This window comes from Hylobates moloch, unplaced genomic scaffold (genome assembly GCF_009828535.3).
Source record: "Hylobates moloch isolate HMO894 unplaced genomic scaffold, HMol_V3 SCAFFOLD_10, whole genome shotgun sequence".
NCBI lineage: Eukaryota > Metazoa > Chordata > Mammalia > Primates > Hylobatidae > Hylobates > Hylobates moloch.
In genome coordinates, this window is record NW_026652285.1 from 16,945,396 (window position 1) to 16,969,786 (window position 24,391).

A 24,391-nucleotide genomic window follows, 5' to 3' on the forward strand; every position below is an offset into this window, starting at 1 on the left:
CAAGCGATTCCCCTGCCTCAGCCTTCCAAGTAGCTGGGACTACAGGCACGCGCTTTTTTTAAATTGTATTTTAGTAGAGACGGAGTTTCACCATGTTGGCCAAGATGGTCTTGATCTCCTGACCTCATGATCTGCCTGCCTTGGCCTCCCAAAGTGCTGGGATTATAGGTGTGAAATATTTTATATTTTTTCCTCTCCCCAATCTTATTTCTCTTTCTTATCCTCTTCCCATCCCATTTTCCTCTCCCTTTATTATAAGATTCATTCTCTCTTCTTCTCCTTTTTTTTTTTGTTTTGTTTTGAGACAGGGTCTCGCTCTGTTGCCCAGGCTGTAGTGCAGTGACGTAATCATGGCTCACTGTAGCCTTGATCTCCTGGGCTCAAGCAATCCTCTCGTCCTCCTGCCTCAGCCTCCTGGGTAGCTGGGACCACAGGCATGTGCCACCATGCCTGGCTAATTTTCGTATTTTTTGCAGAGACAGGGTTTTGCCTTGTTGCCCAGACTGATCTTGGACTTCTGGGCTCGAACAATCGAGCCCAGCCTCCCAAAGTGTTGGGATTATAGGCATGAGCCACCATGCTGGAGCAATCCTTTTTCTTTCGGTCTCCCAAAGCCAGTATGGGCCAGCCCCTTCTATCTCTGGCAGAGCAGATAGCAAGAGAGAGGCAGAAAGGATTATCTCCTGGGTTTACATCCCTCTCGCCTTAATTTTAAGTTCTCCTTGAGTTTATAAGCCTTTGTCTCCACACCGTTGGTTCTGCCTGGGCCCTGTGTTGATGAGTGTGGTGGTTGGTGAGGGGCAGCCCTGTCACCTCCTCCACCAGCTCGCAGTCCATGGAGCAGGCACTTAGGTAGGGACAGAAACAGGTGGTCATCTAGAGGGCATTAATAACCTGGACACAGGAAGAGAGCACAAGTGACCCTCCCAAGGTGGGGTCACAGTCCTCAGGAGAGCTGGAGAGAGTTAGGGGAAACTTAAGAATTTATTTTCTGCCCACCCCAACCCCAGGCTGGCTGATAATATTTTGATCCCCATTTTACATACAGGAGGGGTTAAGTAGGTTGCCGAAGGTCACAAAGCTGTGAAGGGACAGAAGAGGCCATTGGTCTGGTGGACACAGGACAGACCCACAGGACTTGTCTCCTTTTCTCCTGGGCCTAGTGCCTTCCCGCACCTCTATCCCTCAGGTTCCCTTCTGCTCAGAGAGTTTTGTGGTTTAGACTCATAGGATGTTAAACAGGAACGGCCCAATCCTGCAGCCTGGCTCTGTTATTTTAGGGATATAGAGGCTGGGGGCCCAGTCAGAGGTAGAACCAGGATTACAAGCAGATGCGGGGTTCTTCCCTCACATTCAGCCCCTCTCTCCAGGTCATTTTTTTGCTCAGCATCCCACTGCCTGGCAGGAGATTCATTAGGCTTAGAGAGATGCTCTCTGCTTGGAATCTGATGATTGTTTAGTCTCTCCTAATTCGGAACTCCAGCAAAGCCATTTACCTCTGAGCACAGGATCTAGCTTTTGGGGCTTCTGGGTTCAGAGTCCCTGCAGGAAGCCCTGCTGACCTGAGAGGACTCTACATGCAGTGCCAATACCAACAGGCCCACAGGCTGTACCCAGAACACTCCCTCAGTCTTGGTGTAGTAATAATGATAATAGCACCTTTCATCTTTCAAAGTGCATTCACATTCATTACCTTATCCTCAGAAGACCCCTGGGGGTTAGGTGTTATTCTCCCCACATTTTGCAGAAAAGCAAGGGAAGCTTTGGGATTGCTTGCCCAGGTAGCCAATGAATGGTGGAGCCAGAGCTCGACCCCAGGCCTCCTGACCCAGAGCTCTGCCACACCACCCTCTGCCTGGCTGATGGGCCTACCTGCTGTGTCTTTCTTCCCCACCTACCTATCCAGAGCCTGGCTAGCCGTCTCAAGGAAAACATGGAGAAGCTGACTGAGGAGCGGGATCAGCGCATCGCAGCTGAGAACCGGGAGAAGGAACACAACAAGCGGCTACAGCGGCAGCTCCGGGACACCAAGGAAGAGATGGGCGAGCTCGCCAGGAAGGAGGCTGAGGCGAGCCGCAAGAAGCACGAACTGGTAATGCCCCCTGCCCCCGACGGGGCCCACATGGCAGCCCCGACTAGCTGCTGAGTGCATGCCTCACTCGGGCCTGGTTGGGGATAGGGTGCAAAGAAACTGCACATGAGTCAGAGAATGGGAGGGAGCAGGAGCATATCAAGAGGGCAGGCCAGGAAGCCAACGGCACTGGAGGCTCCCTCAGGTGAGGCTTGGACCCCACAGCCCAGCAGCAACAGAGCGGAAAAGGCTCTGGAAGCCTGTGTCAGCCCTCGGGTAGCACCCCCATGACCGGAAAGGATTTGAAGCAGGCTTCTTCTGGGCATCTAGCAGAGAAGCTAGCCCTCCTGCAAACTGGGCTGCCCCCTTCCTCCTAGGAGATGGATCTAGAAAGCCTGGAGGCTGCTAACCAGAGCCTGCAGGCTGACCTAAAGCTGGCATTCAAGCGCATCGGGGACCTGCAGGCTGCCATCGAGGATGAGATGGAGAGTGATGAGAATGAGGACCTCATCAACAGGTGAGAAGTGGCCTCTGGGGCATCTGCAGCCAGCACGGAGGCCCTCTTGACCGCCTCTGGAACCAGGCCACCAGGTAGAACAGTTGCAACCTCTGCTTCCCCATGAGCAAGCCACCAACCCACCCTCCCTTTACTGCCAGACCCCAGCACAGCCTGTCCTTCAGGGGCAGAGGGTGAGACAGGTGCACCCTGATTGAGGCCACCCAGCCAGTCTCCCCTCTCCAGGACCAGACCCTCCAGCTCTGCCCGCTCAGGATGAGTTATTCCCCTGTTCAGCTGCATTTCCGATGGCACCTGCCCCACTCTGGGGAGAGCAGAGATTTAAAGGCTGTGGTGCCTTGTTACTATGCCAGAGATTTTCTCATAAAACCCACCCAGGGAATGGTTTGGAGAGAAAGAGATTTGTAGTCTTAGGCTGAGGAGACAGTCATGAGGAAGGAAGGCCGGCAGTGCGGGGTGGCGCCAGGCCGTGGAGAAGCTCCCAAGGCTGCCCTAGGCGGACCCTAGACCTGCCCCCTTCCCGCCTTAGGGCTGGGGCCCATCCTGCAGGCAGGTCTGGGGCAGCAGGGAGCCTGCTGCTTTGGGGCAGGGGAGAAGGTGCCAGGGGCAGCCTGCATCAGGTTTTGAGGACAGTGCCATCACGCATCCCCCTACCTGGTCTCAGCCAGCCAGAGCTGGCTCTTGCTGAGGGAAGAGAGGTCTTCAGTTAAGGGGTCCACCTTGAGTTGCCCATTGATTTCATCTGTTTCCTCTGGACCCCTTGCCCACCGTTTTCCTTCTATTTCCAGTTTACAGGACATGGTGACAAAGTATCAGAAAAGAAAGAATAAACAGTGAGGACTGGAGCGCACGTGCTCTCTGCCTCTCCTCGCGGGTGTCTAACCACCCTAACACTGGCTCCCACCCCGGGGCTGCTGCATGCAGCATGTGGATACAGCCTCCCTGCAGTCCCACCTCACTGGTCTCTAACGCTAACACGCTGACTCTATCCTCGGGGGAGGCAGGGAGCAGGCAATGAGGTGTGCTCCCCAGAAGGCTGGGACTGGCCCGTGCACCCTCGGTGGGCAGGATCGGGGGGCTCCTGCAGAAAGGAAAGCGCAGCCTATTTGAGAAGTTTACCTTCCTGAGCTCCAGCACGTTCCTCCCTCAAAAACCAAGTGTGGCCACCTCCCTGGCCTATTTCTCTGGGGGGCAAAGTCAGTTTGGGCTGGATCTGTCCACATCCTTGGGCTCCTTGGGAGCCTGAGCTGCCTGAAAGAAGCGGGCGTGTTTCATCTTTAAAGGTCCACCACCTTCTCTTGGCAGACAAGGGTAGAAGGTGAGGGGCATCTCCCAGTTTCTTGTTTGGAGAAAGCATTCAGGCAGCTAATCATGGGCTGCTCGCCATGGCGGGGGAAGAGAACACAGCCAGATGTGTTTACTTTACTCCCTGCGGTACCGTGGGCAGAGGGAGGCCCCGGCGGGCGCTTGTGCTGGTGCTGTCGGGTGGCGGGAAGCCCAGGAAATCCAGTCCTCTCTTTTCCCGCTTTCTGGGTGGGAGCTGGACAGCGGATGCAGATGCGCAGGCCTTCAGGCAGAGTGGGCTGATCCTCCATCAAGTTCGACAGGGTTGTTTTTTGGAGGTCGTTTTTTTAGCATGGCATTGGGTTTCTTCCCCCACTCTCTCTTGCCTGATGGGCCTCCTCCCCTGGCCAGGATGGGCTGGTGGCAGCACACAGGACTCAGTGAGAGCTAATGATAAATGTAATAGTGTGTAACAGTGATAGAGGGCCGCCGGAGCCTGGTTGTCACACACAATTAATATCCCCCGCCGTTCCGTCTCCGTTTGTTTGTTCCCCCGCGATTCGGCTCCCAGTTAACTAATAGCACATGAGCCCGGACATAAATTGTATTTGACGTGAGGTTTAATTCCGACCATTTAAAATTTCAACTGCCCCTGAGCCTGCCTGCCCCTGGAGTTTGTTTACGGGCCTGATTATTTAAGGAAAAGAACATCTTCTAGATGCTTGCAACTAAAGGGAAGGCAAGGGCAGGCAGGCCAGCTTTGCAACCCATCCACTGTTCTGAATGTAAGGAGGAAAATTCATATTCTGGGCCCACAACTGTCTGTCCCCTGTGTGTTTCAACCCCATCATCCTTCGGTGGCAAGAGCTTCAAGGGCTGATAAAATGCTCATTTAAGATCATATTCTAAACCACTGCCAGGCACGCACACACACAGGTGCACCGCGCATGCACACACATTCACACACACTGGTGCGTCCTCACATAGACGCATGGGGACGTGCAGCTCTAACCAGGTTGCGGCTGATGGCAGAGAGGTGGTGTGGCTCCTTCCTCAGCAGCTCTGGGCCCCAGCTGCAAGTTATTGAGCCCAGCGCACTAAGGCAGGCAGAGAAATAATGTTTCGATTTACTTAGAGATACAGTTGTTATTGCCATAACCTTAATGAAAGCAGTAAACAGCACGGTATTAAGGGAGATTTATACAGAAACGCTTTTAACATGTAGACATAGATTTTGCGATGCATACAGCACCTCCTTTCTAAAGGCAATCAATATGGTTATGAACGGTGGTGATAAATTATAGGCTGTGAAGCTAGAGAGGGAGGTTTTTTGCACAGGTGTATAAATCAGGTGGTATTGGCGTTCCATGGGGCCCAGGCACCACAGTAAATCTGCCAGGCTCGGACGGGCACAGGGCTTGCATTAGCAGTTTCGAGGTTGTCTGCTAAACTCCTGTTTACCCGGGGCATCAGCCAGCCTCGTCTTTGTTATAATTCTGTATTTGATGGAAGCCCATAAAATATGCCTCTTTATTCCCCTCTCTATGAGTTGGGCTCTCTCGTGGTCCCCAGAACAGTCTGCTGGTTTTGTGTGTGTGTGTGCACATGTATGCACACTTGCCTGTGTGGCTATTTATTTAAGAACATAATTCAGGAATGGAGCCATTCCTGTTGACACAGAGGAAAGGAAATTTATATCAAGGAGAAACCCTAGCCTATCCATAGCAGGGCAACTTGGTGAGCAGACATTCTGCAGAATTTTAGAAGCAATCTTACTCAGAAGCTATTTCCAAGCCCAGCTGCTTCGTGAGGGGGTGGCCATGACTCCAGCCTCAGAATTGGACTCCTTTGGGCTTTCTTGCAAGTGCTAAGGTCAGCTCTGCCAGATGAAGCACTTGTGAGCAAGGGCTGGGGGCTACCTGAGGACGGAAGAGGAGACCTTGAGCGACAGGGCTCTGGTCTGGGACTTTCTGAGCCCAACTGGGTCTCCAGGGACAATTTAGATACTGAAACTGTTGCTAGTCCTCTGGAAATGCCGATGCCCCCCGCCCCTTTTCCTTTCACTGTTTCTTAAGAGCCAGAGAAGCCACAGGGTGGATCTGGGATGTGGCCTGGGCCTCCTTAACCTAGAGCCCAGGTTGGTGCTGCCATCCACTAAGGAGACCTCCAGGTTCAAGCTAACTCCAAATCCTATGAAGCCCTTCTCTTCTGCTCTGTGGCTGGCAGCCCAGCTCTTGTAACAAAGGCATGGAAATTGACAGCAGCTATAGCCACAATCTGAGGAATGGCAGACAAGAAACAGCAGAGTAGGCCTCAGGGAGTCACTGAAGGACCCAGGGCTCCTCTTTTTAGCTCAAAGCCATTTAGCTAAAATTGATGAGTGGATGGGCTTTAAGTCATTCTCCTTCGATTGGTCAGCTGAACAGTGGCCTGTCACAGATAACTGGCTTGGGAGCTGCCTCCATGCTCCTGAGGGTCCTCTTGGTGGTTGTCACACAGTGTGGCTGCTGAGTGGGGACAGGCTCCTTGTGAATGGTGTGCTCTGTCTAACCTCTCTCATTCCCCCCCTACCCCGCCGACTCACCGACGCGCATGCTGCCCACATCCCCCCTGCCTAAGACACTCACTGCATCCCCATCTGCTCCCCTCGTGGGCATCAGGTGCCCACCCCTTGCCTGGCCTTGCCTACCTTTCTGCTCCTCATCCCTACAGTGAGGGAGACTCGGATGTGGACTCGGAGCTGGAGGACCGTGTCGACGGGGTCAAGTCCTGGTTGTCAAAAAACAAGGGACCTTCCAAGGCAGCTTCTGATGATGGCAGCTTAAAGAGTTCCAGGTGAGCATATGGCCTGGAGCTGGGAGGAAAAGCCACCTTGTGCCACAAGGAATGGACAAGTAGCACCTGGATCCCATGAGGGCAGGCCTGCCTCTTGCCTGGCATTTGTGACTGTGGCCCGGGCATGCTCCTGGCATGTGCATGGGCACAGGAGGTTTCTTCTTAGCCAGGGCTGCGTCACCCTTATTTTTTCCAGGGAATGTTTTCCCATTAGGCTCCAGGCTTTGGTTTGATGTAGGTTAAATGTCACCTCCACTTATTCATTCAACAAATGTTGATCCAGCTTCCTGATAGTTCAGACCCTTGGAATCAAAATCGGGATGGGGCACAGGGGACTCTTGATCCCATAGCCCTGTCCAGCTCTGGATCTCTGACGTCTTACTGTGAATAGCAGCAGAAGAGGCACCAGTTCCAGTGATTCTTGACCCAGTTACAGGCACATTTCTGTCTTTTTCTGCCCATTCTCTCCTTCCTCTAATCTCTTCACTGTCCCCACTTCTTTCCTCCTAATACCCATCCACTGGGGGAATGTGCTCCCCTGTTTTCTAGCCAGTCATAGTCCTCCGATCATACAGACAGCTACCCCTGGAATCCAGAGCTTCCCCTTCCCCATCTCTTTCCTACTGGCCAGTGTGGCAGCAGAGAGAAAGAACAGCCCTCGCCCCCCCCTACCCCCCCACAAAGCCATATCTCTGCTCCCCCCGCAACATAGAATCCCAGCCCCCAACTCAAGCCCATCCTGATCCTCCAGGAGACACCCTTCCTCATCGTCTCCCAGAGATAGCAGGTAGACTGGGTAGAAAAAGTAACATCTCTCCCTCCCTTCTCCAGCTCCCCCAGGGCCCCTTCCCCAAGCCTGGCCCCTCACCAGAAGCACCCAGCAGCCCCCTCTAATTGGTTTAATTTATTCGGCCAAACAACATTTTGTTATTGCAGATAATGCCGGCTTCCCCGCCCCACTGCCGTGGTTCACCACGGCGTGGCACGAGGCTCCAGGTAGTTGACAATGAAATAAATTGAACTAAACGTTTAGAGGGGAAAAGTGATGAAATAGAACAATAGTCTAATTTATATGACATTCTCCATGAAGCTATTTTCACTGACGCAAATTATTTTGCTTCATTTCCTCCGACGCTCTCACCACCACTTTGCCAGGGCTGCCGCCGTTTTCTCCTCCTTTCGCCTCCCTCCCCCTGTGTCTTTATTCTCTGGGTTTAATACTTGTTCCTCTCTCTCTCTCAACCTCCCTCTCTCCCTGCTGCCCTCATCCACGGCTGGTTCTCGCATCCTCCCTCGGAACGGCCCTCCACAGCCTCTCTAAGGAGGCCCCGGGGGTGGAGGAGAGGCCGTCCTCCGTGGTGAGCTCCCTAAGCTATCGGAAGCGGCTCACCCTGAAGGACTCCATCGGGGGCACCGGGGACGCGGATTCGCTCTTCACCTCCCTGAGCGAGCGGGCAGCCTCCCCCGAGAGGCCCCCTAGGAAGGCCCATGTGGGCCGCAGGGAGGAGCCAGGCCCAGGCAGGAAGTCCGAGGAGCCGGAGGAGTGCGGCTCCGTCCTCTCGGGGACCGGGGGGCGCGCTGGCCGGGGGCCGCAGAAGCGGTGGGACTCCGACTTCAGCCGGGCCTCCACCGTCTCTGCACCGGTCAGCCGGGCCTCCTCGGCCACGCGGCGAGGCTCTGGCGAGGACAGGGCTGGCTCTTCCCTGAGTTTCTCGCTGTCGGGCTCGCCCAGTTCCCGCCGCAGCACCTCCCGGCTCGACAGCCTCTCCAGGACGCTCAGCCCTTCCCTGAGCCGGGCCTCTGGCCGAGGCCGGGAGAGCCCTGATTCTCGCCTGTCCCTGGGCCGGAGCTGCATAGAGGAGTGGGATGATGGAGCCAGTGTGGCCCTGAGCGAGGCCTGCTCGCAGTACAGCCACCCGTCGCTGGCCCGCAGTCTGTCGGTGCCACCCCGGCCACGCAGCTCTGCCTCGGCCGTGGATGAGCCTCCCACCTCCAGCGTCCGCTCCGTCAGCCGTCACTCCTACCTGGACCCAGACCTGGAGGCTGCCATCAACGAGGTCTTGAGCTACAAGCCTGTTCCATTCCAGCGGAGCAGCCTGGAGCCTGACTCCGAGGAGGATGACAGGAAGAGCATCCAAAGTGCCCGCAGCGCCCAACTGGACCCCCCGGAGCGAGCTGCTAGCATCCGCCGCTCCGCCTCTGCTGCTGATGTGTCCCGGTCCCGCAGCGGCCGGAAGAGCCGGAGCCGGCGAAGGAGCAGAAGGAGCAGCTCCAGCTCCAGCTCCAGCTCTGAAGCTTCCTCGGAGCACAAGAGGCGGAAGAAGGGGCGCTCTCGGAAGAGCAAGAAGTCCAAGTCAAGAAGAAAGAGAACGGAGACGGAGTCTGAGTCCTCCTCGTCGTCATCCAGCGGCTCGACCGTCTCCAGCCACAGCCGCTCCAGTGTGAAGAAGGGCCCAGCTGCAGAAAGTGAAGAAACTGGGCAGACGCACCGGCCGTCGAGGAAGGAGGAAAAGAAGCGCAAGAAAGAGGTGGACAGCCTGATGATGCGGTACCTGTACCGGCCGGAGAGCGACTAGCGCAGTAGGTGGCACCTGGCCTGGGTTCAGCATGGCGTGTCCCACCCGGTGTGAACTAACGTGCTCCCTGTCCCTCAGGCCGCCACCTTAGGGCCCACCCGCACTCCTCTTGGGCATGCCTGAGCTCGGAGAGCCTCCTGGCTGCCTTGATGAGCAGGGGCCAGCCAAGCTGGTCAGTCATCCTGAGCCCTGAGCCCTGTCAGCTGAACTCGCTGGTGATGTCATAGCTCCCACTTACAAGTCCTGACCCTGAACCAGGGACTGTCCTTCATACCTTCCACACTTTGGTCACTTATCCCTCACGGTAACTCCATAACAAAAGTCTGATTAGCTCTGTTTCATAGAAGATGAAGCTGAGGCTTGGAGAGGTGAAGTCACTTGCCATGTGGTCACGCACAGCTGAGAAGGGTTGTTGCCAGGGTCTGAATGGGGTCTGCCCGACTCCAGCACTCTTGCCCTTACCCACTCCTCCACGCAGCCAGTGCAGAGCACTTCAGCAACATGTTTGTTGTGTGTGCCCAGCAGCACCCATTTAGGAGCTTTCGTTCATGGCCCCCAACAGGCTGGGGCCAGGAAAGGTCCCAAGCTGATACCCCAGCTGTGGTTGGTGCACATCAGTGGCCCTAAGCTATTATTGGGCCTTTTGCTTAGCTCTCCCTCCCCTACCCCGCCCCCACAAAGCTACCTTCCTCTCTGGCATAGATCTCAAGCCTAGGAGTACAAGGCTCCCAGGGCTACAGCCCACATGGCGCCACACCCTACAGCAGACCCAGGAGATGCCTGACTCGCTCCCCAGCCCTCCCACCAAAGGCCCACACATGGGCATCACCTCGGTTCTACTCATCTTGTAAAGTTCTAATGAATAGAAATTAGCAGCTACTGAGTGACAGCCTCCTCCTGGCTCTCCTGCCTCCCCCAGCTCTTCTCCCTGTGGGGAGGGAGATCTAGCAGTTAGGCCCTTTATGCCCACACCCCCACCATGGAAGAAGGGCAGAGCCTGACTCATTGGAATCCCATTGTTGCCAGTTTCCCTGGTGGGCGGTGACATTTTAGATCACCCTGCTTATGTGAAGCTGTTTTTGTCATGCTGCCCTCCCAGGGCAAGCTTGCTGCTTCCCAGGAGGTATGTCCCCTGAGTGCAGCCCCCTGGGGCACAGACATTTGTCTCCCAGATGCATGAACTAACACACCTGTCGCATGCTTGTGCTGTGGAGTGGCTGGACACCTAGGCTGACTTTGAATGGATTATACCAAACGGACTGATGTAAGACCTTTTAAGGAATGGAGCAAGTGGAATGGCTCAGCCCTGCTCTGTCACTTCCCCCATGCAGCAGATGGTTACTGGGTGCTCTGGGAGGAACAGGAAGCATCTCTGTTGTACTAAGGAACCAGTGTTGGCTCCACAGTAAGACAAGAGTCAGCCGAGCGTGGTTATTCACACCTGTAATCCCAGCACTTCGGGAGGCTGAGGCAGATGGATCACTTGAGGTCAGGAGTTGAGACCAGCCTGGCCAAGATGGTGAAACCCCGTCTCTACTAAAAATACAAAAATTAGCTGGGCGTGGTGGCGCATGCCTATAGTCCCAGCTACTTGGGAGGCAGAGGCAGGAGAATCGCTTGAACCCGGGAGGCTTGGAGGTTGCAATGAACCGAGATCGCACCACTGCACTCTAGCCTGGGCGACAGAGCCAGACTCCATCTCAAAAAAAAAAAAAGAGTCAAAATATTTGATCAGGCATCTCAGCCTTCCTCTTAGCAGCCCTGCTAAGTGCCCCACACCCCTAGGGCAGGAAGTCAGCTGATGGACCCAGGAGAGAAGTTTGGAAAGCAAAGAGGGCCAGGCCTTTTTGCACACTGCGCCTCTACCCCCAGATGGACATGGGCCTAAAGCTGGGCCATCCCACACTGGCAACTGGCAGATTTCAGATCCCAATGCCCTCAGCCCACCATCACCCTTGACCCCACAAAGAGCAATAACAAAAAGACCAAAAGCCTGTTTCTTCCACCAGCCACCAGCGCAGTTCCTCTTTTCCACCAGGAAAGCTGGAGTAGTCCTGATGCCGTATATACCACCCCCTCCAAGGAGGATTGGATTCACTGTTGGTAGAGTGGCACCAAGCCAGAACCTAGCCAACCAACACGGAGCCACAGGGAGAAGGCCAAGGGAGGGGGGACCTCGGTGGCACTCAGCATCAACTGGCTTTGGGGCGGGGGCATGGGATGGAGCAGTCACTTAGCTTCCCATCTGGTGATAAGGACCAGCAAGAATTTGCAACAGGAGCGCAGCTTCCGTAGCAAAGTCAAGGGGAGGGGAGCTGCCGCCCTGGGCTTGCCTGGCAGGAATTAGCTTATGTACCAAATTGTTTGTGACAGCACTGAGCAGGAGACACCGGCTTGTGGGGAGGAAGACTTTTTTAAACAATTTGGTTAAAATGTTCAAATTGCCAGCCCTGACTCTTGCCCTGGAGAGGAGGGCAGCGGCCTGCTGTTGACTCCCTGATGGCTGGAGCAGTGGAAGCCACTAAGAATGGCTAAAGGTCACCCAAGCTACAGGCAAGGGCAATCTCGTGGGTCCGCAGCCCAAGGCAGAGAGAGAGACATGGAGTTTACCACCTCCCCGGCAGCTTCTGCCACTGCCCAGCGTCTTGATGAAACAGTATGGAAACCCGGCTGTCATTTATCCAGGTGTCTGCCTAGCAGGCACAGGAATGTGGGCTTGGGGACTGGAGCCCCCACCTTAAAAAGAGGTGAGGCAATGGAAAGGACCAGAGGGGCCCTGATTCAGCAATTTACAGCGCCTCTGAGCTCACCAGCAGCACCTCATTTGCATCTGGATTCCAGCCCTGGCATCTGCCTGGCCCCCTTCTGCTCACAAAGTAACCCCACTGTCTTTCCACAAAGCCAGGCACTCCTTAGCCTAACGGCAGACCCTAGCCCTGAGTGCCCAGAAATTCTATGTAAAAAATGAGAACCAAACCAGGCTCCCACTAATTTAGAATTCAAACAACCCCAAAGCTAAAATAACCCCAATTTTTTTCTATATTGCATAGTCGTCAGTGAGCTTTATAATTTTGTCCTAGAAACCCCCCAGAGTCCTTAAGTGCCTTTGGCCTATCAAAGTAAGACTCATTTATGTTCAGTCTAGTTTGTATTAAATGTGTTTTGTGCTATCCTGATTCCTTTAAAAATGGTAATTCATTCATGAGAAATACGATAACTATTAACCAGACTGCCCCATTCCTGAACCATTTTGCATAATTGAACATGTATTCTATCAGCCTTTTCCTTTCCCCCAGGGATAGAGACCGACCTCTCTTTACATAACCCCTGGGCACTCGCCCAAGCCAGCAGGAGAATTCAGGTTTGGTCTTTTTTTTTTTTTTTTAAATCTCAGGTCATCCAATCGAGTGGCAGGGTGAAGTCATCCAAAGTCTTTGAGGTCTAAGAGTCCCAGATTCAAGTTTACATACTGGCTGTGTGGCCTTGGGGAAGATCCTTTCATCTCTTTGGACCGGCTTCCTCGTAATATTTCATAGGGTTATTGTGAAGAGTAAGATAGCCTATCTCACACGCCTAGGCCGTGTCTTACACATAGGAGTACTCAGTGACCAAATCTTGCCCTCTGCATCTGTCACTGCCACCTTGGGAAAAGCTAAGAAAGTGGTTCTTTCTGCAGAACGTTGACCTTCCTCTTTTGGTTTGGGGATAGAACTTTAAAAGGGCTAGTAAACAAAGGTCCCTTTTCAGCTTAAGTCAGAATTGTAGGCAGCAGGGAACATGGAACTCCTGCTCGCCCAAGTTGAAACTCTAGGATCTGGAGGCAGGGCTGCAGCTCCAGGGACCATGCTGAGTGTGGGGCACCAGTAGGAGAGGAGCCACACTGGGCTGTGTTTTCTCCAGTGGTGTTGAAACGAGAGTGCACTTGAACTGACGGAGGCAGTGGAGGCAGGAGGAGTAGGGGAAAGGTGGCCCCAAGGCTTTGGGAGAAAGAAAAGAGAAAGTGAATGGAGCTTTGAGATGAGGTCCCCTCTTCCCTATTCAGTGCCATGATCCTGCTCCATCCGGGGTAAGAGGCCTCTTCACATCTGGGATAGCTGGAGGCCTCCAGAGCCAGTGGCCTGATGAAGACTCTGAGTTATGTTATTGTACCAAGAAAGGGGCTTTTCCCCTTGGGCCACCCTGAAACAGGTCTTCCCAGCCTCTGCTTCCTGAGCCTCCATTTCTTGTTAGTAGATGATGGCATGGTCAAAGGTAAAAATTCTCACAGGCCTCAGGGAGCCATCATTAGGGGAAAGGGTTCAGATCTGGGAGTATTTGGCAGGGAAAGTGCCTCCTTCTCAGAAGGCATCTTTTTAGGAATCACTCCCCTAAGAGAGCCCCTACCCTAGACAAGTTGTAATCACCAGACCTGCAGTCTCCAGGCCAATGTGGTTCATGGACTGCCTGCTCCAGAGCCTTCTGGGGAAGGACTGAAAATGCAGAATTGCTGGGTTGTACGCAAGAGCCAGCGATTCAAGGTTTCTAAGAGGAAGGGCCCAGGAGCCTGCATCAGGTTCTTATGCACGCTCGAGTCCGAGACTTACTGCTCTCAGCATCCCTTTCCTCGGAGCTTTAAAAGCTTCCAGAGTCTCCTTCCTCTTACCACTTTGTAAGCCAAGGAAGGTTTTTACTTAACAATGTTTGGCTTTTGGGGAGAGCTCTGACGCAGCTTTGTGGGCCTCCAGAACCAAAGGCGTGGGTGCTTAATGGTAGGAGTGTCATTTGTCCCTAACCTTATTCCTCTGTCCCTGCAGCCCCACCAGCTACTGGAAGTCCCTTGCCCCTGATCGGTCAGATGATGAGCACGACCCTCTCGACAACACCTCCAGACCCCGATACTCCCACAGCTATCTGAGTGACAGCGACACAGAGGCCAAGCTGACGGAGACCAGTGCATAGCCCAGGGGAGTGGTTCGCAGCCCTCTGTGGCTGCCTGGGCATCTCTCCCAGGAAGTGCTGGGGCACCGGTCTCCCCCACGCGACTGCTGATCTGCATGGGAAACACCCTGACCTTCTTCTGTCAGGGGGACTTTCCAGGCTATGGGTGTCTGGTGTCTCCACGTGGAAGAGGTGGGGGAAAGAGGAGTTTCTGAAGAGAACTTTTTGCTCCTCTCTGTCTCAAAATGCCAGACTCTTGGCTTCTACCCTGGGTCACCGTGGGCAGTGGCAGGTGGCCTGGCACTGCATGGAGCCAGCACTTTGACCTCCCTCTCAGCTCTCTGCTCAGGGACGGTGGACAGGTTGCCTACTGGGACACTCTAGGTTGCTGGGTCCATGGGGAGGATTGGGGGAGGAGAAGCAGTGCCTTCCCTCTCGTGTGGGGTGGGGGCTCTCTCTTCTTGGTGCCTGCTGTCTTTCTACTTTTTAATTTAAATACCCAACCTCTCCAACACAGCTGCATCCCTGAGAGTGGGAGGGGCTGCAGTGGTAGCTGGGGCTCCCAAGAATGACGGGAATGTCATCTCCATCTTCACCCTTCAGAGAGCAGTCCTTTCTCTGTGCAGCTGGAGACGCTGGTGAGGAGAGCCGGGTCCAGGTTCTTAAGAATGAGGTGGGGAGGGGCTCTCCGGTGCTGCTGGGCTGGGTTGAGCAAGCCTACGAAGACAAGTGTGTGTGTGGACCATCCGCACCTCCAGCCCCCACCCCACCCTCTTTGTCTCAGCGTGTTATGTGCAATGACCTATTTAAGATAAACCCATTCCAACTACAGCAGTTCAGGGCTGATCCAAGCCCTGCCTCCCTCCTGCTCTGTCCAGGTGGTCTGGACCATAAACTCAACTTGAGAGGGAAGGCTTGGGGTTGAGGGCTTGTGATCAGAAAAAATGAAGATGGAAGTTTTGGCCGGTGCTCATTAGACATGAGTCCTCACTCTGTGTCCTGAGCCCGTGTCATTCTTCTTCTTCCAACCTCCCTGCCCCCACACACTTATCCCAGACACAACACCATGTGGTCTGGAGGTCCCAGTCCCCACCCTAAAAAGGTTATCCCTGAGAACTCCACCAGACTTGGGAGCCCAAGGGCAGTGCCTGGTGCTGCTCCCATCTGCCGTGCCCCTTCTCTCCTGCAATTGGTTTGTACTCACTGGGCTGTGCTCTCCCCTGTTTACCCGATATATGGAAATAAAGGCCCTTTTCCTCCTGGCTGCGCCAGTTTTCCTGCCTATTCCTTCAGGCTCAAGTAAAGTCCAGATTGGTCCTGGGAGTGGTGGGCAGAGGCAGGATTCTGATGGGGACCGCGAGGGTGTCACCCTGGTCTCTGGCCTGCTCCCCAAAGTGTCAGACCAGTGCCACTTAAAGAGCCTGGGCAGTTCATTTTGGGGCAGGCAGAGGTAGTGGGATGAGGGGATTGGCCAAGGAAGACACAAGCCCCACCTTTTATGTGAAGAGCCTAGGGACTGTGATTCAGGTTAGCAAGGGTAGCAGAGACTGCAAGCCTCATCCTCCCTGGCCTCCACAAGGGAATGTTGAGGTCCCTCTGATTGTTAAATCTCACCAATTACAGAGATTTCTCTTCTCTTCTCTTCTCTTCTCTTCTCTTCTCTTCTCTTCTCTTCTCTTCTCTTCTCTTCTCTCCTCTCCTCTCTTCTCTTCTCTTCTCTTCTCTCTTCTCTTCTCTTCTCTTCTCTTCTTCTCTTCTCTCTTCTCTTCTCTTCTCTCTTCTCTTCCTCATTCCCTCCCTCCCTCTCCCACTCCCTCTCTCTCTCTCTCTTTCTTTCTTTCTTTCATTATCTTTTTGGATTCAAGCCCTTCTCATTAGAACATTTTTTAAAAGTTTAATTTTAGCCATTTTAAAGGTGACTTTTTGATCAAAACTTGGCAGAACTAGCTCGGGCCCACAGGGCAATGTGAATAGGTTGGGAGTGCTGTCTCTGCCCTGCTCGGTCCCTGTCTTCATGCCCCACTCCATGCTTTGTTCCTTCATTGACAGCTAAGAGGCAGCTCATGCAGAAAGGCAAGAAACAAATGACACCCCTCCTCCTCTTCTACCTTCTACCTTCTCATTCTGTAATGTGGCCAGTTATAATCCCTGAATGAATAAAGTAGTTTGGAGAGATTGGTGGGAAAAGATAGCAAACGGTCCAAGTGCCGAGGCTCTGGTAATGTCAGCCATCCAGAAAGAGTCCAAAAGGGAAGAAGGGAGAAAAGTCTCCCCCAAAATGGATGGGACAGAGTGTGAAGTGGATCTATCTCGAATGGAGACTGCCCCCTCCATTGCCCCACGATAGAACAGAGAAGAGGATAGAGACAATAGTAAAAGGGAAGTTACTTCTTTTCTTTTGGAGACAGAGTCTTGCTATGTCGCCCAAGCTGGAATGCAGTGGCATGATCTCAGCTCACTGCAACCTCTACCTCCTGAGGTTCAAGCGATTCTCCTGCCTCAACCCTCCGAGTAGCTGGGACTTAACAGACATGTACCACCACGCCTGGCTAATTTTTGTATTTTTAATAGAGACAGGGTTTCGCCATGTTGGGCAGGCTGGTCTCGAACTCCTGACCTCAAGTGATCTGCCTGCCTCGCCTCCCAAAGTGCTAGGATTATAGGCGTGAGCCACTGTGCCTGGCCTACGTTACTTTTTTTTACAAAAAAAAAAAGGCTGCTAGCTTATGTTCAGTTCTGTCACTCTCATCTTTTATTCCTGTTTTCACATAAGGTGGTACATTTTCTGTTTCTACTAGGAACTAGTGTGACAAACTCCCTGCCACCTTTAGATGAATTCCCAAATCTGTTCACTCATACTGAGTCAAGCCTCTGGTTAACTGGAAACTCCAACATCAACCTCCAATAACCCGGCCTGGGGTAAAAAGCTTTGTTCAAGTCAGAAAACATATTAATTTGCTTAACAGTTGAGAAATATTTCATGACTGCCTGCTGTGCCTAGGCCCCATTCTAGGTGCTGGTGATGGATAAGGTCCCTTCCTTCATAAAGTGGAGGGAGGTAGACACAAAATACATGCTGCACCTGCTAGTATGCATAAGCTTAGAGTGGGTAGAGAGGAACACATCATAGTGTCCATCCTCCAGGGGTTTGTGGACGAGGGCTGGAGCAGACCCATGTGGAAATAATTACATAAGACCTAACAAGGACGAAGAAGTTGCTTTGGACATATTATGGAGGGAGATACTCTCTTTGGCGGGAGCAATTGGGAAAGCCTCTAAAAGGAGCTGCTATTTTGACCGGGGCTTGAAAATAGCACTTCCACAGGTACAGTTGCTGGGAAAGGCATATTGAGAAGAGTTTAAGCAAAGGTCTTGGGGCAGGGAAAGAGAGGTGGTGGTAGAACGTGCCACAGGCTGGCTGTGCGTTGTCATAACCAGTGCCTCTCCAAGTTTCAGCTGAGAAGGAGACAATTCCCTTGGCCCCAGAGGAGTCCAGGAGCCTTTAGGGCCACCAAAGCCCATCTTTATTTTGGGTGTACCTTGAAAGCTCTGCTGTTGACCTTACCTGTACGCTCATGGTACCTCTGGTCCTTAAGATGTTGCAGAAGGCAAATCTGGCCCTTTGCCAGGCTCAAAGCCAGCCTGCTAGATCCTCCTCTATAACTGCAGATCCCCGGGATTGCTCTGACTCCTGAATAAGAGGCACGGGCGGGAACCAGTGCCCCTGTGGGACTCCCCATGGTGCCCAGTCTGTGCCCAGAAACGACAGTGGCAGGCAGTGACCCCTAAATGGTCTTTTGTCTTCGTGTCTCCTTGGCAGATTATCCCAGTTGTCCTTCCCCCATCTTCCGCCCCCTTGCCTGGTGGCACAGACACTTAGCGATTTGCTCCTTAATTGTCCCCCAGCTAGGCTGCGCAGATGCCGCTCTTTAATCTCTCCTGATAAATGAATCGCGCCGCTCCTTTAATCATATGTTCATATCCAAGCCAATTTGAGTCAATTTGGCAGGGAGCGTGTTGCAAGAGATGCCATGACTGCTGTTTCTCCCCCAGGGCCCTGGAGCCAGAGCGGCTGCTGTCCTTACCCTCAGCAAAGAGCCCAGGAGGCCCTCCAGGGAAAGGATCGCCTACCTGAATAGTGGGGACTTTTCAAAGTCATCTAATTCATTCCTGACCTCCAAGCAGGCCATGTGGGACTGGAGGGAGATGGATTCCCAAAGGCCTCTGAAGTGGGAGGGGTATAAGTCCCTAGCCTGCCTTGGTCACTGAATAAAGGGCCCCATTATCATCCCTGGGAGAAAGTACTGCCTTAAATCTAACCCTAATCCCTTCTGTTCCCTGTTCATTTCCACTGCACCAGTTCTCTGGGAAGCTGGAACACTTCGTCATGTTTTATATAGCAACACATTCCAGACAAGTCTATGATAATTTGTCCTTGCCTGCTTCTACTGGCGGCCACCCTGACTCCTTCCATCTTCCCCTAGGACATATTTTCTAAAACCTCCAGCCTGGTGGGCAGTCCGACACGTTCGGTAATGTACCAAGCTCTGCCACCTTTGAGGGTGCTGCCTTTTCACTCCAGAGTGGTGCCCATGTGCAGTAGTGAAAACGAAGCAAAAATAGACAAAACCTGCCAAACTGAGTTCTTCTGCCTCTAGCACTGCGACCTTGGAAAAGAGGCTTAACTTGTCAGGCCTCAGTTTGCCCATCTGTGAAACAAGGTAGTATTGCTGGCAAGAACCTTCTGGCTTCTAAAGTCAGAGCTCCTTACTGCAGCCAAAAGAATCTCCCACGCCCTCCCCCTTCATCCGCCCTAGTGAGGGACTGACAGTTGATGCCAGTGGGGCTTCAAGATCCGGGTGCTGTGGAAGAAATGTTGTGCATGGTCTATCGGGAGTTAGTTTCCATTCAGACACTCAGTTGAACCTCAAGGTCCTCTCATTTACTCTTCTTCCCTAGCCTGCTCTGCCAGTCCAGGCTTGTGCCCTACCATTCACTGGGAAACCGAGCGCTCATTAGCATATTCATATATATTTGCATATCCACTGTTCTTTGGCGCACGTGGCCCTCTGGTCCCGCCCCTGCCTGGAGGTTCTTTACACACTTCCCAGAAGCCACTCCCCTTAAAAGAAATGGGTTTTCAAGCCGCTGATGGGCAGCCCATCTGCGTTGCCCTTTTAATGATTACAGCGGCATTAGGACCGGTCTACTCTCCCAGCAACCCGGAAATACTGTTTCTCGCCCTTTTAAGGGCCCTTGGAAGTCTTTGGCCTGAGCTGAGGCCCAGAGCCAGTGACTGGGACTGAGAGGCCCCTTCCTACCCTGTCAGTAGTGAGAGGAGGGTAATAAGACCAACAATTGGCCTGGTGCGGTGGCTCACGCCTGTAATCCCAGTACTTTTGGGAGGCCAAGGAGGGTGGATCACCTGAGGTCAGGAGTTCGAGACCAGCCTGGCCAACATGGTGAAACCCCGTCTCAACTAAAAAAAAAACAAAAATTAGCCGGGCGTGGTGGCAGGCGCCTGTAATCCCAGCTACTTGTGGGGCTGAGGCAGGAGAGTCACTTGAACCCAGGAGGCAGAGGTTGCAGTGAGCCAAGATCGTGCCATTGCACTCTGGCCTGGGGGACAAAAGCGAGACTTTGTCTCAAAAAAAAAAAAAAAAGAGGACCAACAACAGTTCCCATTTGTTGAGCACTTACTATGATGACCCCAGCGCTTACGCACTTTGCCCTACAAAATCTCATTTCACCTCCATCACAACTCTGTGAAGACGCCATCCTGGAAAGAAAACTGAGGCTGAGGGGTGATGTCATCTTTCTATGCAGAGTCCTCAACTTGCTTCCAGCAGCTGGCCAGGCATCTCCTAACTATTCTGGCCTTGGCAGAGGATGCAGTGAGAGGCAAGAAAGCAAAGAATCACTACCGTGGTCCTCATCTCAAATCGCGTGTGCTTGGCATTCGCCAAGTCCTGGCCTCAGAAAGGAAATGCTTCTTGGCAATTTTGGGGGAAAATATCTACTTCATATTTGCGTCGCTCTTCACAATTTTCAGAGCATCCCCCATATATTATCACATTTTCACTTCACTCCCACTGTGCCAGCAATATGATTAACAGTTCCACATCGCTCAGAATGCATATTTTAAGCTATATTCACTTCAGTCTAATTTCATTACAGTACAACAACAACCCAGACCATTCCCTGCTATTTGATCTGGGAGGAAAGATTTCCAGAGCAGTAGCCATTTTGGAGTTAACAAGGATGCCGGATGTGTTTAGAAGGAATTGTACAGAGAAATTGAGTCTTCTGTAGTGTGAGCCCCAGAGATGGGTCATAAACATAAGGGAGATTCCAAAAAGAGTGTGTGCTTTGCGACTGAAGTCAGTCACATAAATCCCCCAGTGGAATACTTATATGTGCAGATAGAATTTGCTGTAGATATCAAAAGTCAGCTATGACAGTTTTACAAAAAAAAGAAAATTCAAAAAGGATATTACATTTTGACACTATCCAGCCAAATTATATTTGAAGTGGCTTCAGAGTCAAAGAGTTTCCACATTTTAATAAATTTTTATATGTTTTGTGCCACATCTATGATCTGACTAGATTAGGAAAAGCAGCAAATGGATTTGGGAAAGAGAGGACACTAGGGAATTTGAAAATGGAAATAAAAAAAAGGAGTTAAGGCTGAGATGGGTGGATCACCTGGGGTCAGGAGTTCGAGACCAGCCTGGCCAAGATGGTGAAACCCCCTCTCTACTAAAAATACAAAAATTAGGCCAGGCGCAATGGCTCACGCCTGTAATCCCAGCACTTTGGGAGGCTGAGGCGGATGGATCACGAGGTCAGGAGATCCAGACCATCCTGGCTAACACGGTGAAACACCATCTCTACTAAAAAAATACAAAAAATTAGCCAGGCATGGTGGTGGGCGCCTGTAGTCCCAGCTACTCGGGAGGCTGAGGCAGGAGAATGGTATGAACCCAGGAGGCGGAGCTTGCAGTGAGCGGAGATTGCGCCACTGCACTCCAGCCTGGGCGACAGAGGGAGACTCCGTCTCAAAAAAAAAAAAAAATTAGCTGGGCGTGTTGGCGGGAACGTGTAATCCCAGCTACTCAGGAGGCTGAGGCAGGAGAATCTGGAAGGCGGAGGTTGCAGTGAGCCGAGATCATGCCATTGCACTCCAGCCTGGGTGACGGGTGAGACTGTCTCAAAAAGAAAAGAAGGAGTTTAAAAAAATTCTGTATGGGGAAGATATAGCCAATAGCTTCGGAAACATTAGGACTTTGAAAGACCGGTGAGTGACAGGCAGCCAGGCAAATATAAAATTGTGTGTGATGAAAGAGGTCTCATGGCTCATCTTTTTTTTTTTTTTTTTTTTTTTTTTTTTGAGACATAGTCTCGCTCTGTCGCCCAGGCTGGAGTGCAGTGGCACAATCTCGGCTCACTGCAACCTCCACCTCCCGGGTTCAAGCCATTCTCCTGCCTCAGCCTCCCGAGTAGCTGGGACTACAGGCACCCACCACCATGCCCGGCTAAATTTTTGTATTTTTAGTAAAGATGGGGTTTCACCGTGTTAGCCAGGATGGTCTCGATCTCCTGACCTTGTGTTCTGCCCGCCTCGGCCTCCCAAAGTGCTGGGATTACAGGCGTGAGCCACTGCGCCTGGCCTCATGGCTCATCTTAACCCTGGGGCCTGGCATCAATTGCAGGTTGGCACCCTTGCTTGAGGACTGCTGGGGGACTACTGTCCAAGGAAGAGTGACCCTAGTGAGTGCACTCCCTGGAAGGTTCTGCCCTGGAAGCACAGGTCTCATGGCCTGCCTTTGTGGGTTCCGGAGCACATCTGTGGGAGCTACTGTTTCTGGTGGAAACATACTCAGCCACTGGGCAGGTTTTAATAGTAGAAAGGAGCTTCTGCTCCCAGGAACTGACAAAATAAGCCTAGAGAACCAACTAGAAAGTGAGGCAGTCTTACAGCTCTGTTAGTGGGTTCCTAAGGTTACATATAGACATGACAAAAGTAGATGGGAAAACACAGATCAATAAATAAATATTAGAAGGGACCTCTGAAAACTGTAAGTAGTTTTACCTGAGGATGTGGGGTTATAGATGAAGTAGCTGTGCTTTCAATACCAAGTTTTCATACAATTTTTAAAAGTCAGTACTGATGTGTGTAGCGACACCAAAGAAGGCCCCAAATTGTCATATTAGCATGATTATAAGAGTCACTTCTTTCCCAACATTTCATATACAGAAATCATAGCAGGTGGGTGGGCGGGGGGGTAAACTGTGTGGCAAAGCTGCTTAGAAACTGCTTAGATCCCTCGCTCAGGGAAAGCCATTCTTAAAGCAGCAGGCTTCTCTTGGCATGGCTGAGAGGGAAGCTGGAAGAGGAACAGATTGAAGGGTGGAACATGAACAGGGTATTTAGGGGAGGCAAGCAGGGCAGATAAGACAAGAACATCTAGACCAAGCCCTCCCACGCAGCCAGGAGCCCTGCAGGTGATCGGTTTGGAGGAGGCTGTTTTTGTTAAAGGGACTGGCAGTGGGGTTGGGATGAGGAGAAGCCAAGAGTTGAGAAGGTCATTTAGGATATTTGTGTCATAGTGATAGACTTTTTTTTTTTTTTTTTTTTTTTTTAAGATCTGCAATGGGGGGACATGGCTCACTGGCCAGACTTTGTGCCTGGCTGGTAGTAGATTGGTGCTTCTAACACATGGTTCCATCTAAGAAGGTGTAGCCCCTTAGGGAAGTATTGTTGCCGAGCTGAGTGACCAGTGAGTTTCTCTGAGAAATTGGAAAATATGGGATCCCTAGGAAAAGGGGAAGCCCAGGGGTTGAGGCATCCTGGCAGGTCTGGGAGGAGCAAGTCCCCTGGGGTGTGGGTGTGATCTCCCTCTCCCTCCCCACCCCCACTCCTTGCTCCCCAGTAGAAATCAGCTACAAATCTCAGCTTGTTGGGAACAGATGGCCTTGGCTGACGAATAAACCACCGCAGGCTGCTCCACCTGTTCTCGGGCTGGAATAATCAGCTCGAGACAAACATCAGCGCTGAAATAACTCATGGCAGCGGGTGATGCACAGGCACTGATTCCAAAAATCTCTTAAACAGCCCCCCTCCAACTCTCTCCCCTCCCCAGCCCCTAGAGGCCATGGGGGAAGGTAATGGAGCACAGAAGACAGATAGAGCCCCAAACTGAGCAGGAGGCCGGAGCTAGTAGTGCCACCGGCGGAAATGGGTGGAGGACAGGGCTGAGATGTGCGACAGGGTGGAGGCATCCACTTCAGTGGCGCAGGAAATTATTTCTCAGGAGCACATGGAGAACTTGGGCATTCCTGTGTTGGTCCATGGGCCAAGGCTGAGGAGACCCAACTAGTCCAGGATGGTAGAGACCTGAGCATTTAGGATTCATTTGATTTGTTCATTAAAGGAATGATGTGCAAGTAGGGTCAAGCTACAGGGGAACCTCTCAGCAGCTCACACAGTTCTGGCAGCAACCACTGGGGTCTTCTCCTGCTCCCTCTGTCGATGGGTGTCTGGGTGCCCACAGTTGTACAGATTTGTGTTCAGCCTCCCCCGATCCCCGATGAAGTCAGCTGGGCTAACATTCCCTGGCACTAGCAGATGAGCCCATTGGAGGAGTGACAGTGCAGGGAAGCAGTGGTGATGGGCAGTGGGGCATGCCAACTGAGATGGGGGTCTGAATCCCTGTGGAGCTGGTCAGGAGAGGTCAGGGAGACAGAGAAGAAGCTGATTGTTTGCATTGGTTGCCTCAGGCAGCCGGCACCCTCAGTCTGGCCTCCAGGCCTGGTATACAAAGCACGGGGACTCCAGAGGCTGTGTGGGCTTACAGTGAAGCAGCTTGCAGAGCCCTCCAAACCCCAAGTTGCATCTCTAAGTGCCAGTTATTCTTTCCCCAAGTGGCCATGTGCTGCCCAGGCCCCAGGACATTGGAGAATGAGCCCTCCCCTCTTATTTAGGGTCCTGCAAACCTGTTCTCCTCCAAGCTGGTTCTGCCCACAGAGTTGCTGAGGTGGCGCCTGTCCTCCTAAGTGGCTGGCTCTGAGGTTCTCACCCCTGGCTGTTTTGGTTTATATACAAAAAGTTTTAAAATAATAGTATAATGAATGAACCTGTTGATATGGTTTGGCTGTGTCCCCACCCAAATCTCATCTTGAATTGTAGTT

The 24,391-nt window shown here is 52.4% G+C and overlaps 1 protein-coding gene across 16 annotated transcripts in view; it reads left to right on the plus strand.

The window, feature by feature from the left end:
• Positions 1–14,770, plus strand: part of MYO18A (myosin XVIIIA) — a 123,511-nt gene extending 108,741 nt beyond the window's left edge. For 9 of the 16 annotated variants that reach the window (XM_058444932.1, XM_058444931.1, XM_058444936.1 and 6 more), the window contains 6 exons: positions 1,907–2,092; positions 2,449–2,588; positions 3,377–3,421; positions 6,585–6,707; positions 8,020–9,287; positions 14,077–14,169. In XM_058444932.1, coding sequence (XP_058300915.1) covers positions 1,907–2,092; positions 2,449–2,588; positions 3,377–3,421; positions 6,585–6,707; positions 8,020–9,283 — 1,758 coding nt within the window. In that variant the 3' untranslated portion in view covers positions 9,284–9,287; positions 14,077–14,169. Of the gene's footprint in view, positions 1–1,906; positions 2,093–2,448; positions 2,589–3,376; positions 3,422–6,584; positions 6,708–8,019; positions 9,288–14,076 lie in introns of all 16 variants that reach the window. The other 7 variants (XM_058444940.1, XM_058444941.1, XM_032163145.2 and 4 more) reach the window with 3 other exon arrangements.
• The last annotated feature ends 9,621 nt before the right edge of the window (positions 14,771–24,391 follow it).